Source organism: Copadichromis virginalis, linkage group LG2, assembly GCF_057382275.1.
Source record: "Copadichromis virginalis isolate Kocher_CV1m ecotype Utaka linkage group LG2, C_Virginalis_male_GT1.1, whole genome shotgun sequence".
In the NCBI taxonomy this organism is placed as follows: domain Eukaryota; kingdom Metazoa; phylum Chordata; class Actinopteri; order Cichliformes; family Cichlidae; genus Copadichromis; species Copadichromis virginalis.
In genome coordinates this window covers 10,250,751-10,264,394 of record NC_140619.1, presented here as the reverse complement: position 1 = coordinate 10,264,394, position 13,644 = coordinate 10,250,751, and the positions used below count along the sequence as shown (strand labels likewise).

The 13,644-nt window shown below is 42.8% G+C and overlaps 2 protein-coding genes across 5 annotated transcripts; both read left to right on the top strand.

Annotated features, from left to right (window-relative positions):
• The first annotated feature begins 214 nt into the window (after window positions 1–214).
• LOC146717006 (uncharacterized) lies at window positions 215–6,864 on the top strand. 4 transcript variants are annotated; one of them, XR_014922592.1, is made up of 6 exons: window positions 215–416; window positions 1,475–1,562; window positions 2,283–2,440; window positions 2,866–2,923; window positions 3,862–6,544; window positions 6,804–6,864. XR_014922592.1 is itself a non-coding variant. In XM_085470812.1 (5 exons), the coding sequence occupies exon 5, from the start codon at window positions 4,421–4,423 to the stop codon at window positions 5,408–5,410; it is 990 nt and encodes a 329-aa protein (XP_085326938.1). In that variant the 5' UTR covers window positions 215–416; window positions 1,475–1,555; window positions 2,283–2,440; window positions 2,866–2,923; window positions 3,862–4,420; the 3' UTR covers window positions 5,411–6,584. The 4 variants fall into 4 exon arrangements, 3 of the variants coding, with proteins under 3 accessions (XP_085326938.1, XP_085326952.1, XP_085326929.1); XM_085470812.1 differs by lacking the exon at window positions 6,804–6,864 and having other exon boundaries at window positions 1,475–1,555; window positions 3,862–6,584; XM_085470826.1 differs by lacking the exon at window positions 6,804–6,864 and having other exon boundaries at window positions 2,869–2,923; window positions 3,862–6,584.
• A 488-nt stretch (window positions 6,865–7,352) lies between these two features.
• On the top strand, window positions 7,353–9,070 carry LOC146717005 (TBC1 domain family member 2A-like). Its single transcript, XM_085470848.1, has 4 exons — window positions 7,353–7,523; window positions 7,608–7,793; window positions 8,418–8,539; window positions 8,869–9,070. The coding sequence occupies exons 1-4, from the start codon at window positions 7,353–7,355 to the stop codon at window positions 9,068–9,070; spliced, it is 681 nt and encodes a 226-aa protein (XP_085326974.1).
• Window positions 9,071–13,644: the final 4,574 nt, after the last annotated feature.

Sequence of the window (13,644 nt, the reverse complement as noted above, 5' to 3'; positions counted from 1 at the left end):
ACAGATCTTGAATAAAAAAACAAAACAAAACACACTTTTCTTTTCTGTTTTATTGAAAGCACTTTACAGAAAGTGTAATTGTTTGTAATGAAGAAAGAAGTAGGTAGGTTTCCATGTGTAATTAGTGTGTGATAATGCTGCAGAAGAAGCTTAATGTGTACTTTGGAAAACCGATGAGAAAAAAAGCTGGCTGAAGAAGAAATGATAAATGTCCTTTTTTTTCAAGCCTTCTCTCAGCCGGCAGTTTCAGTGCCACGGCCCTCGCTTGGGGGGTGGGGAGACGTGCCCCCCAAGGAGACCTGCTAGATTGTTCAGAAGGTTGTTCTCATCCATCCAGATGGAGGATCACTAACAGGAGCGTGGAAGACTCCAGAATCCACTCTGGCTGGAATCCGGTGGATATGCAGTGTGTACAGGTACAGGACCATTTAAACGGACAGCATTTATAGAATGACTATTAAAAGTCAGCGAGTGTCAGTAATGTTAATGTGGTTATGTTAGTAATACACCGAGTGCTAATATAAGAGCTTTAAGATGCATTTGTAGATATTATTACGTGTTTTACCGTCTTTATGGTGCTAGCTTAAAGTTACGGTGTAAACGTTAGCTTATATTGGAGGAAAGCTGTTACTGGTTAAACGATGTTAGCACAGAAATATTAGCTTCTGTCATGACTGATGAAGTTACTAGTTAATAAAGTTTTCAGTAAAGTGATTAATCGCAGCCACAGGTTGACAGCAAATATCTCGATTAGCTTCAGTGCATCTGTAATAAATATGTGCAAGTTTCAGTGCTTCGTTTAAACTGTATGATACTTATACTGACCCAGGGTCAGTGTAAAATACAATCCTAGCTGTGTGAACAAAGCCACTGTAAATTTAATCCTGCATGACAAACCTCAGGATGCAGATTATTATTACTCTTTCCTGCTGGCACACCTGAGAGTCAGCTAGAAACTTATAGTGACGTGGACATCATGCAAAGACTGCCAGACTCTGTAATACTGCAAATGATCAGTGACTCAGGTTAACACTAAACTTCAAACGGTACCTCTGTGTGCTGAACATCTAGGATTGAGTCAGGCTGCATTGACTGTGGGACTTTAATGTGTTAAAAGCAGGTTGAAGACGGCTCAGAAACATTTGAAGATTAAAATTTAGCATTATGGCTGCTGGTGGTTTGTAATATCTACTCAGCTGTATTTTTGTTACTAATTTATGTTTGTTGTTGTTTAACACAGATTTCAGAAGAGCAAATATGCTTAATAGTTTAACTAGATTTCATTTGTCAGTGTTTGACTGCTGAGTCACCGGAAGAACTCATTTCATTCATTCTCCATATGATGTTAATTTACAGAAATGTTTCACAGGAACTGATTTCTCCCAAAGGTTGAACTAGTGTGTTTCCATAGATTACCTCTGTATGAATGTACTTCTTAAATGAAGGCAAGTGTTTGTCCTTTTTTGTTCCTCAGGTACAGTACGTGATATCAAGGGCAGGTGGTCAACACTGGGGACAAGAAGCAGACATACTTCCAAGAGGGAGCTGCAGTGAGGTCAGAGGTCAGAATCTGAAACAGCTCAGGTTTATATTTTAGAGGTTATAAAAAATCAAAATGTATTTATAAAGAAACCTTTAAATAATAGTCATAATTATGATTATTATAAGAAATATCAAACATTTAAGTGGATTTTCTGTTACACATATTGTGTTAGCCCTGCGATAAACTGGCAGCCTGTCTTTGTCCTGTATCAGCTGGGATAGGCTTCATCCTCCCGCAACCTTGAATTGGATACATTTTATTCCAATTATGTAATCTGATCATTTACAAACTCAAGGTATCTAATCAAAATGTAAGTAATAATTATAAAATGGGAAAGCAGAAATAAGTGTGACATAAATGTAAATGTGTGAGCTGACATAGAGCTACATGCAGTCTGAAAAACCTTTGTTGTCAAGTTTGCAGGTATATCAGCACGAGACATTCTTACATAGAAGAGACATTAAAGTCTCTAACTCAGTGAAGCATTATTGGTCCCGTCTGTTTGGATAAATATAGTAAGTTGATGTATGTCCATTTATTGACACATTTTCTTAAGTGCTTATCCAGTTCAGGATCACAGTGGAGCTGCAGCTGGATATGTTCACTAAATAAACCTTACAAAAGTTAACAATAAACCTGCATCCATGTACGTTGTTGTCCACAGGATGAGAAAATCAAACTGGAACACTGTGGAACATGTTAATAAATGTTTGTGTGTTTATGCCTGTGTCTTTCACAGGAGGCGCTGGAAGGTTTCCCTAATAGTTCCTGGTGAATCAAAGCAGAACCATAAAGGTTGCTGGACTGCATGATGGCCTTACCCCTGAGCAGTCATCCTGTTAAAGGATGAACCAGTTAGAAGCTGTTTTCAAAGTAGCTGAGCAGATTTCATCTCAAGTAAGCGATTAACTGTTTGTTCATCTGTTCCGCCACTTAAAGAGCATTTAAGGACGTCTTTTGAGTGTCCAGTTGAATTAATTCTACTGGCTCTCATGGTCATTTGTTATTATAGTCATATTTTTCATGTTCATCCAGCTATTTAGTAAATTCTATCTATTTAGTAATATCCGTCAGCTATAAAATGTAATATAAATATAAAAATATCTAAATATCTCCTGCCCTTTATGTTTTAATGATGTAAGTCTGTTATCGTGTTACATTAGCATTCCTCACATATCAATGAGATGCTGTACAGTACAATCCTACTGACACAGCAGAGGGATAACGACAGCTATTCAACATCGTTACACGACACATTCGAGCTGCATGACGCAGACAAAGTGACTAAATCATCTTTTTGTGGTTTATTGTCTTCAAACCAGCAGACAAAGCCGATGGCAGAAGATGTCGGAGAAGAACTTCAGGCCGTGGACTGAAAAGGTATTTTTTTCTTGTTATCAAAAGACATTTGGAGTGGCAGCTTCTACAACTGGTTGTGCTAAAGTAAAGCTTACAGTCTAAGAAATCACAGTGTTGATATTCAGCACAAAGAGAAAAGCTCACTTGTTTGAATTTATTTACAATCATAGTTTTATAAATTCTGACTGTAAACAGCTTTTACAGCTTTGATATTGTTTGACACTCGATATCAGGTGATAGGGTTTAATTTAAAGGTTTCTGTGTCCCAATGAGCCATTTACACTGATCAGTGTCAGTTTAACTGTAACACATTCATTATTTAGATTCAACAAAGAAATAACTGAATGTAAAAAATGGCAGCCCTCAGGCAGGTTTATAGAGATACATGCATGCATTATGAAATTTATGTATCCCAGATAATTGTTATTCATCTAGTCATGGCAGACCTACCTCTTCCTCCCAAGTTAACTGCAACCCAAAATAACTAGTGGGGCTATTTACACACTCACAACCAGTGTGGGGTAAAAAGAGCCACCAAAAAACTGTCAGCCACAGATGTGCTAGAAGAGTTAGAAGCTCTACTTATGGAGAAACTTTCTAAGTCTAACAGGGGACAGGAACTCCTGCCCAAGTAACATGATATAAGCCCACATACAGCCCAGCCATAAAGTGAACCAAGTTAAAGACAGCATGGGACCAAATGCATGTAACCAGCCTGCACCCACCTGACATTTCTTCCTCCTGAATTAAATGAATGAAGGGATGAAAGTTAAATGACTACAAACCTAAAGCCACTAGTTCCCACACTGGAGCTCCCTGACACTGTGTGTTAACTGTATTTAGCTTGTATCAACAGTTGTAACAGGCTAAGCCACCTGAGACACTGCATTGAATTTGTTCCTGTCTTACTGGTTTCAGCTGACTGGTTTCAACTCAGATATTCTGCTTTTTCCTTTCAGTAGATCAAAGCAGCTCGTGCTCCTTCTGCTTCCAATTTAGAAGAAGAAGAAGAAGGCGAAGGCTTCAGCGAAGTGGCGTTCATGGTCTCAGTGAACAGTCACGGTCACACACTGCATGTGGTTTTAAAAGCAACATGTCTGTTCACCACAACAATGGAGATGTGTAATATTAGTGCAGCTATGGTTTGTTCTTGAACATCAGTTCTGTTTTCTACTTTGATCACTCAGACCAAAAAAGTGTTGTTTTCAGATTCTTTCTTTTAAATCTATAAAGCACCTGTTCATTTTTTTTATTACAATTAGTTTCACATAAATGTTAGTGTTTCCTTTTATGATCTTTTAATGCTTACACTACACTGTACATGAAATCAAACCTAATAATGAGGCAGATAACATTCCTGTTACGATCCAGACTAGTGGTCTTACTGGGGCCGGTGAACAGGACTGTAAGCTTGCCATTGTGCCAGTTAAAGTAAAATCAAAGAGAGGTCAAAGAATAGTGGAAACGTATGCCTTTCTGGACCAAGGGAGTTCAGCATCCTTTTGTACAGCGGGTCTTATGGACAAGCTGAATATTGCTGGGAGGAGGACAAAGATTCTCCTGCGCACCATGGGACAGGAGAAAGTGGTGGACAGTTTCATTGTACCTGAACTTGAAGTTGCTGGATTGGACAGTGACATGTACTGTGATATGCCTAACCTCTTCACTCAGCATAAAATGCCTGTAGATATTGGTAACATCCCAAATCAACAGGACCTGGTTGACTGGCCACATTTGAAGCATGTTCATTTGCCAGAAATTAAGGCCAATGTTGAGCTTTTGATTGGCATGAATATGCCCAGAGCTCTAGAACCTTTGGAGGTCATCCGGAGTGTAGGTGATGGACCCTTTGCCATTAGGACTGTGCTCGGCTGGACTGTGAATGGGCCACTTAATCAAGAATGCTGTGGAAGGCCAGGATGTTTGGCAACAGTTACCGCCAACAGAGTTTCTGCTGTCACACTGGACAAGCTATGGAAACAGCAGTTCAAGATGGATTTTCCTGAGAGCAGCAATGATGAACAGATGGGGCTGTCAAAGGAAGACTTGAAGTTCCTGGAATTGGCCAGCAAGATGGTGACTTTGGGGGATTGGCACTACAGCACTGCCCTGCCACTAAAAGACCGAGACATAAGAATGCCTGACAACTGTGCAATTGAGCAACGAGCCTTAGGTTTGAAGAAAAGGTTCATCAGAGATAAAGACTTTCATAAAGACTACACTGCCTTCATGACAGATCTTATATCTAGAGGATATGCAAAGAGAGTCCCAGTCACAGAATTAGAGCGCCAGAAATGGGGAAGGATTAAACGTAACTTTGTTCCTGGAGATGTGGTCCTTATAGTGGATGATTCTGCACCTCGTGGTTCTTGGCTCATTGGGAGAGTCACCGGAGCTGCACCAGATGAAAGGGGGCTTGTGCGTCAGGTCTGGATTAAGACCCCAACCAGCCATGTGTGCAGACCCATCACAAAGATATGCCTTCTTCAGGAGGCCTCTGACCCATGACTATGACATTTTTGACACAGTGTGACATAACTAACTTTGAATTGACTTTAATGTTATGAGATGTACATCAGACTGACTATATTTAGGCTAAGTGCTGGTAACCTCTGGCCTATGACTGACTGACCATGTGCAGACAGAAGAAAAGAAGAGAAGACATGAGAAAATAACTTTGGTGGACTTTTGAGTATGTTATGTTGTCTCACTGGGTGTCTGTGATATGATGAAGTGTGTGTTGTGAGTTATGGTGTTGGATGTGTAATTATTACTGTAAAAATGTAATAATTAGGGGCCGGAATGTTGTGGATAGGCGTAGCTTTGGGTCACGTGGTGTCAGTAATAGTGATTGCTATATCACCTGTTCACGGCCCGAGGGAAATTTTGTGAATGAGTGGGTGATGGGGGAAGTCGACTTTTGCTGACCGCTCAAGCGTCCCAAGGCGTTCCCAGGCCAGCCGAGAGATATAATCTCTCCAGCGTGTCCTGGGTCTGCCCCGGGGCCTGCTCCCGGTGGGACATGCCTGGAACACCTCACCCAGGAGGCGCCCAGGGGGCATCCTTGTCAGATGCCCGAACCACCTCAGCTGGCTCCTTTCGATGTGGAGCAGCAGCTGCTCTACTCTGAGCCCCTCCCGGACGGCCGAACTTCTCACCCTATCTCTAAGGGAGAGGCCAGCCACCCTTCGGAGGAAGCTCATTTCTGCCGCTTGTATACGCGATCTCGTTCTTTCGGTCACTACCCACAGCTCGTGGCCATAGGTGAGGGTAGGGATTGTAACATTGTAAACATAATACAATTTTACATTATGTTACTGTCAGAGTCGGACGGTGCCCCGACCGGTCGACCTGTGTGTGTGTGTTTTTTTGTTCTCCTCTCTCGCTCCGCTTTTTCTCCGCTGCGATTGTTACCTCCGACCCGTAAGTGCTGCCACTCTGAGCTGCCTAATAAGCCTGGACGCGATCGAGACGGAGAGACGGAAGGGGACACTTCACTGATTCTAGGGAGTTTTGTGGACACACGAGGGGAGACGGGGAGAGGAGCACTGAAGGGACTTGCACTGTGGATAACTGTGGATTGATTTTGGCTTCACTGTAAATAAAGACACTGTTCAACTTAAACGAGAGGTCCGCGTCTAGGTTCGCTAACTCACCACCCTTAACAGCTACAATTTAACATCATGTAAAATTGTAACATTATGTTTACAATGTTACAATTTGTAAATTGTAACATTGTAAACATAATGTTACAATTTTATATGATGTTAAACTGTAACATAATGTAAAATTGTAACATTATGTTTACAATGTTACAATTTTACATTATGTTAAATTGTAACATAATGCTTAACAGATAATGGTTATCCTCTTTTTATATCATACATCATTGTCTCTGTAGGAGGGTCTGGAGCACCCCCTGCTGAGCCGCTGGGCTCAGTACCTTGCAGGCAGGTCCGACGATGACTTCATCATCTCACCTGAGCTCAAAATTCTGGTGCGTGAAGGCGTCCCTCGGGAGTATCGGCAGAGAGTGTGGCGCTGTTTGGTCCGAGCCAGAACTTTGACAAGCCAAGAGTGCCACATGCAACGCTATCAGCAGGTACAGCTGTAGAGAGAGAGAGTGCTTTATCCGCACCTGAGCACAGGTGGCTCCTCCTTCTTCCTGTTGGGAATGCTGGCGAGCACTCAGTAATCCTGTTCTGTTTCCAGCTGTGTGAGAAGAGTCGGACAGCTCCTAATCCTGCCTCCAGGCAGGTCCAGCTGGACCTTCACCGAACCCTGACGACCAATCAGCACTTCTCCTCGCCGTCCAGCCCCGCCCTCCAGCCCCGCCCTCCAGCAGCTCCGCCGCATCCTTCTGGCCTTCTCCGGGCATAACCCTGCCATTGGCTACTGCCAGGTACTCAACAGGTCAGAACAAAAGTATAAATTTTATATCTGAGTTCTTATGTGGACCCGCCTTCCAGGCAGAACCTCACCTTCCATCAATGTCCACAGGTTAGCGGCCCTCGCTCTGCTGGTCCTCCAAAGTGACGAAGACGCCTTCTGGTGTCTGGTGGCAGTGGTGGAAGCCATCATGCCTCAGGACTACTACACCAAGAATCTGGTGGCCTCTCAGGTCAGCAGACACACTCACCTGCTTGCCTGCTGTGATCTGTTTTAGTGATCAGTGAGGCTGATCTCTGTGAGTCTTTGTGCTCAGGCGGACCAGCGCGTGCTGAAGGACTTCATGGCGGAGAAGCTTCCTCGCCTGGCATCTCACTTTGAGGATCACAACATTGACGTCTCTCTGGTCACCTTCAACTGGTTCCTGGTGGTTTTTGTGGAGAGTCTGCCCAGCGACATCCTGATGCCTCTGTGGGACGCCTTCCTGTATGAGGGTACCAAGGTACCATACACCCGAACACACCATGACAGAAATGCAGACAACACTTGAATGCACCACAGTAGTGTCCATGGAAACAAAAATGATTTTGTTTTCACCTTTAGATGTCTTTATTTACATTTTAGGAGTAATAAGACATTGTTTACTAAGCATGGGGAACTGTCATGTGACATGAAATAGGAGTGGGAAAGCAGATCATTCTAGTAACGACCTCACAGTCTACCACAAGCAGCGTAAATCCAGACGATGAGCGGGACAATGGCTTTGGGCTTGTTTCTGCAATGTGACAAATGCAGCACAGCTTTTACATCGTTTGTCTCAGGAAATAAAATCACAGTTCAGACACAGAAATATATACCACACAGGGATAAATGCTGACAACAGCTTCAGCCACGTAGATCCAACCCAAAAGTTTAATTTAAACTTAAAGCTCAACTACCAAGTAAGTTAATATTATCTGGCAACTGAGGAACCAAGTGGCTTATTGGAAATCGATCAGAGCTGTAATGAGTAAAGGGCCCAACTGCACCACAACTGAAAGAGTAATTTTATGACTCACCTCCTCAAAGTTTCCAATTAATTGTGTGGCGTGAGTGTCCTGTTATGAAATGCGTGTCTGTGCTGCAGGTGATCTTCAGATACACTCTGGCTCTGTTCAAATACAAAGAGGACGACATCCTGAAGATTCACGACAGCGTGGAGATCTACCAGTACCTACGCTTCTTCACAAAGACCGTCTCCAATGCCAGGTACGCACTCGCCTCCACCCGCCTTAATCTACGAGCTGTTACACTCTCAGAAGTGTAGCGGATGTAGCTGTTGAATCTTTGAGCTTCAAACCCTTTTTACTGAAATTTTGTGAGAAGTTTAAATTTCCCTGATCACAGTAACAACGATTTAAAGATTTTTAAGTATCTGCAGCTCTCGGATACATGTGGTCCAGTCAGTCCAGTATTTCCTGCTCAAACTGCAGTACCTGAAGTATCAAGCAGCATAAAACAGAAACACTCAAGCTGATCAGTTTCCAGTTCCTCTGTGTTGGTGATCGAGTCCTTTCCACCTGCGTGTGTCCATGCAGGAAGCTGACCAGCATCGCCTTCAACGACATGAACCCATTCCCCAGCCGGCTGCTGAGGAACCGGCGAGTGCTCCACCTGGAGCACCTGCAGGCGGAGCTGCGTGAGCTGGAGGAGCAGCAGAAGGAGTTCATCACCGAGAGCGTCGTACGGAAAGACAAAGAGCTCGACGTCATGGTGAGCGAGGACGACGAGGACCTCTGATCACACGGGACGCTTCAGCTGCTCACTTCGAGACGACGATGAGTTTTCCATGAGTTCAAGAGAATTTTACTAAACCGGCTGTTAACTGGTTTCCTTCACACCAAACACAGGATTGTGTCAGGTTCACCATCTCTACTAACACTACAAGGAAACAGACGCATACAGATTTAACTGCATCACATCTCTGAAACAAGCTTGCAGTAAACAAATGTGTACTGTGTTCACGTGTGTAATAAGTCAGGCTGCAGAAATGTGCAGATGTATTTCAGTGAATTCATTTGGATTAATATGTGATAGCTTATTTATTTCATTGCATCTTTTGCTTTATACCTAAAAATGCGTGACATTTCTAAATGTAGTCACATCCCTATGAAACATGGTTGATTATCAGCTGTAGTCACAGCTGGTGATAAAGTAATTAAAATGTCCAGCTATTCAAAAATAGGGCATTCTGCACAATGAGTACTTTTTGGTACTTGAAGTATATTTTGATGCTGATGCTTCAGGGCATTGTGCTGCATTGTCGAAGCTCTCTGGGCTTCCGGTTAGAACGACCTCACAGTGTTTTATTTTGATCTGGTGTAAAGTGCATTGTGCAGAAATGACAGCATGATAGTCACATGATAAAACTGACTTTTCTTTTTTTTTTTAATTTTACTGGGTGTGCATCTTGTTCAAATGTCTTTTTCAGCATTTGTACATAAATATTCTGTATATAAATATTTGATTTTCATTTATTTTACAGAGTCCTTTATTTTGTTTCACAAATATGACATTCATGTCAAATGACATCTGCAGACTTTATAATGACCAGCAGGGGGCAGTGTATTGCAGTCTATGAGAACATTTACTGAGACCTGTTTCATGCACTAGTTTCATGTCTCATTGAATCCAACATGATGTTGATTTTGTAAATTAAGGTCACATCTTCATCACATCTAATTTCAAAACACTGATCAATTTAAAAAAAAATGAATTCCATACCAATTGCAGGAATAAAATAGGAATAAATAACAAACGAGAAATACATACAAAACAAGAAAAAGGCACACATGAGAGAACAGGTCACATGACAGCACAGCATTATCTACCCACAATTTGAACTAAATAACAGATAGCACAGGCAATGAAAACAAACGGAAATCAGAATAAATTTAAAAACTTTTATTGATGTTAACTTGAAGTGCTGAATTAGCCCTGTTGTCAGTTCAAATCACTTCAATCTATAGCGCACTTTAAGGTCTTTAGACCTTAAAAAGTAATACACTGCAAGGTAAGCTTGCAGCATCTTACTTTAAGGTCAACTGTGAAACTTTGTGGAAAGCCTGAGACAAGTTGATGAGTCAGTGAAGCGCACTTCCTTCTGATGACGGCTATACTGAGGTGAGTTTTTAAGCATATCCTGAACTTTATTCATTATTAGACTTCTGACACCTGGCAAATAAACTCTCATGCGATATGAGAACATAACAGCAAAAAGCCAGTAGCTGGTACATGAATGGATAAAAATTGGATCCCTCAGGGAGGCACCACCACTTGATCTTCTCCACCGTCGTGGTTGGTGTTCTTCGTCGTCGTTGGCCAAGGTTGAGTCGGAGATCCATCACAAGTAGCCGATGTTGAGGGCCAATATTGGTTGATGGTATGACTTTTACGTTCGTGACTAGGCTGAGATGGGGTCTTCGGACTAGCCAGTAGTCGATTTGGGTGTCTCTGCCGCCGCTGGAGTACGTGATGAGGTGTGCCGGCTTCTTTTTGAAGAAGGTGTTGGTCACGGCAAGATCGTGGGCCTCTGCGTAGTCCAGTACCCGGCAACCCTCGTCGTTTCTGGTCCCAAATCCTTGGCCGCCATGGAATCGGTGATATCCGTCTCTCCCCTTGCCTACATGTCCATTTAGGTCGCCGCCTACCGCCACGTGTTCCTCAGGGCTAATCGTTTGCAGGTGGTCGTCGAGGGCGCGCCAGAATTCTGTCTTCTCCTCGTCGGGGCAGTTGGTCTGTGGTGCATAGCAGGAGATAATCCGTAGGACGGTCGGGTCGGCGTCGATCTTCACTGACATGATGCGATCCGATATGCGGGTAACTTCGACCACGTTGTGCCGGAGCTTTATTATTAGACTTCTGACACCTGGCAAATAAACTCTCACGCGATATGAGAACATAACAGCAAAAAGCCAGTAGCTGGTACATGAATGGATAAAAATTGGATCCCTCTTAGATTGAATTGGTTGCCCTCTTATATTACGTTGTTTTGAACCTAACCGCATCCACTGAATTAATGCAGTTTTCAGGACAGTAAAAACAGAGAACTCTGATATACACAATTTCTGATTGCTGATAGTGTTTCTTAATGCAAAATGGGCTTCCATTTAAAATGCAATTGCTTTATGTTCGATCTTTAGTGAAGAAGGGTCATTTTTGATTCTGTGGACAAGGGATGCAAATGGAATGTGAAGGCAACAGGTAGTAGGGTGAATTAGGGTTTCGTGTGGTCTTCAGTGCATGAATTTTATTGCCACTTTATTTCAACTTTTTATTAATGTACTCAAAAGAAAAACAAGAACCACAAAGGAGATTCTTGTGATTCTTGTTTGTGCTATCTGTTTGTGAAAGAAAGCACATTTTACCACATCATACTGTGTTTGCTGCCATTTATTTTACTCGTCCTGCCTGAGTGTCTGGGCTGCGTTTGTCTGTGCACCTTTGTTCTGGCCTTCTGCTGATGGGTTTCACATGCTGGGCTTTCCCTCTTGGTCCACACCCAGCAGCCTGCTGCTGACCACACACAGCCTACAAACTGATCCATCCATGCATCCATCCATGCATGCATGGCCTGGTTATTGTTGAGTTATCACCTGCAGCTCCTTGCTCATAACCAGGTAGATACTGGGCTGGGCCTGATCTCTGAGCTCAATAACAATGACAAAAATGCCAAACACTTTACTCTTCATGGTAAAAAATGTTTATAATACAGTAAAAACTGGATGTAGCCAAAATCAGTGTTTTATATACAGTGTAAGTGAACAACATTGCTACACTGCTGGTGTTTGATTGATAGAGGCTTTCTTTATAAGAACTATGATATCATTTCTTTTGCTGATTAACAGTTTTTATATAATTTTTATATCATATATAGCTTTCAAGAAGCCAAAGATCACTGGACGAAAAGACTACAGACCTGTGGCTCTGACATCTGGTCAGGAAGTCTTTTGAGCGCCTGGTTCTCTCCTATCTTAAGACCCTCACGGCCCCCCTCCTGGACCCCCTGCAGTTTGCATACAGAGCCAACAGGTCTGTAGACGATGCCATCAACATGGCCCTACACTTTGTCCTGCAGAATCTATGCTAGGATCCTGTTTGTGGACTTCAGCTCTACCTTCAACACCATCCTTTCAGACCTTCTTCAAGGATTGCTTTCCCAGATGAATGTGCCTGATCCCATCTGCCGGTGGATCACTGACTTCCTGACGGACAGGAAGCAACCAGTGAGGCTGGGGAAGAATGTCTTGGACTCCCGGACCATCAGCACGAGCTCCCCTCAGGGCTGTGTTCTTTCTTCTATGCCCTTCTCCCTGTACACCAACTGCCGCACCTCCAACCACCAGTCTGTCAAATTAATTAAGCTTGCAGATGACACCACCATTATTGGACTCCTCTCAGACGGGGATAAGTCTGCCTACAGGATGGAGGCTGAACATCTGGTGTCCTGATGCAGCCGCAACAACCAGGTGCTGAATAAGTGTTATTTTCATTTACCACTGGCCCAAGTACATTTTTATTGGCTTGTGAACAAAGCTGTAGTTTTTGTATTTTTAAATATTAACGCAATTTAATTGAGACATTATTTATATTATTTCACTTTCAATGTGAAAAATGCTGTAAAAACGTTGAAAATAATGGTCACCCCTGTTCGCTGCAATGTAAAATAGTACAACTGCTGTCAGCCTTCATTAAGTTGCATCATTTAAACATTTGCATATTTTTATTCAACTTCTGCAGGATGCTTTGATGAAAGACTCCCTTTTCCCAAGTAGAGGCTTTACTAGAGGTCACAGGAACAGCGCTGCTGTTTTGGATGCGGAAAAATGTTGTCTTTCACTCTACCTGAGCTCAGTGTTTCAGTAAGGGCTCCGCCTCATTGTAGCTGACGCTGAAATGTTTGTGTGGGTTGCCATGACAACACCAGAAGTGCATCTGAGATCGTGTCCAAATTCATGGGCTGCATCCTCCTGAGGACTCGGTGTTCTGACAAAACGTCTTACTTTGGCAAAACGTCCTACCGTAAGTAGTTCATGCGTTCTCGGCGGCTCTAGTGACCCTCGAACTCTCGGCTAGCTATCGAGGTGGTGGATAACATACGTCTCCCCCACAAGAGCACGAACCTACAACTTTTCTACTACTGGTTTTACAAGGCGTACACGGTAAAAACATTATGCTGTTATTTGTTAAGCACTTGTGCACCTTGTGAAAAGAAATAAGTGGCTGAGATGGATGTCATATGTGCTATTAATATTATTTTACTCGTTTCTAGTTTTCACGGTGCTCCATGATTGTGAGAGGAATAAAAAAGAATT

Excerpts from the sequence above, each read along its gene's own strand:
- LOC146717006 (XM_085470812.1), top strand. The coding sequence starts at position 4,421 with ATGGACAAGCTGAATATTGCTGGGAGGAGGACAAAGATTCTCCTGCGC.
- LOC146717005 (XM_085470848.1), top strand. The coding sequence starts at position 7,353 with ATGTGGACCCGCCTTCCAGGCAGAACCTCACCTTCCATCAATGTCCAC. Across the intron at positions 7,794-8,417 it reads TCCTGTATGAGGGTACCAAG|GTGATCTTCAGATACACTCT; the intron begins GTACCATACACC and ends TCTGTGCTGCAG. Across the intron at positions 8,540-8,868 it reads AAGACCGTCTCCAATGCCAG|GAAGCTGACCAGCATCGCCT; the intron begins GTACGCACTCGC and ends GTGTCCATGCAG.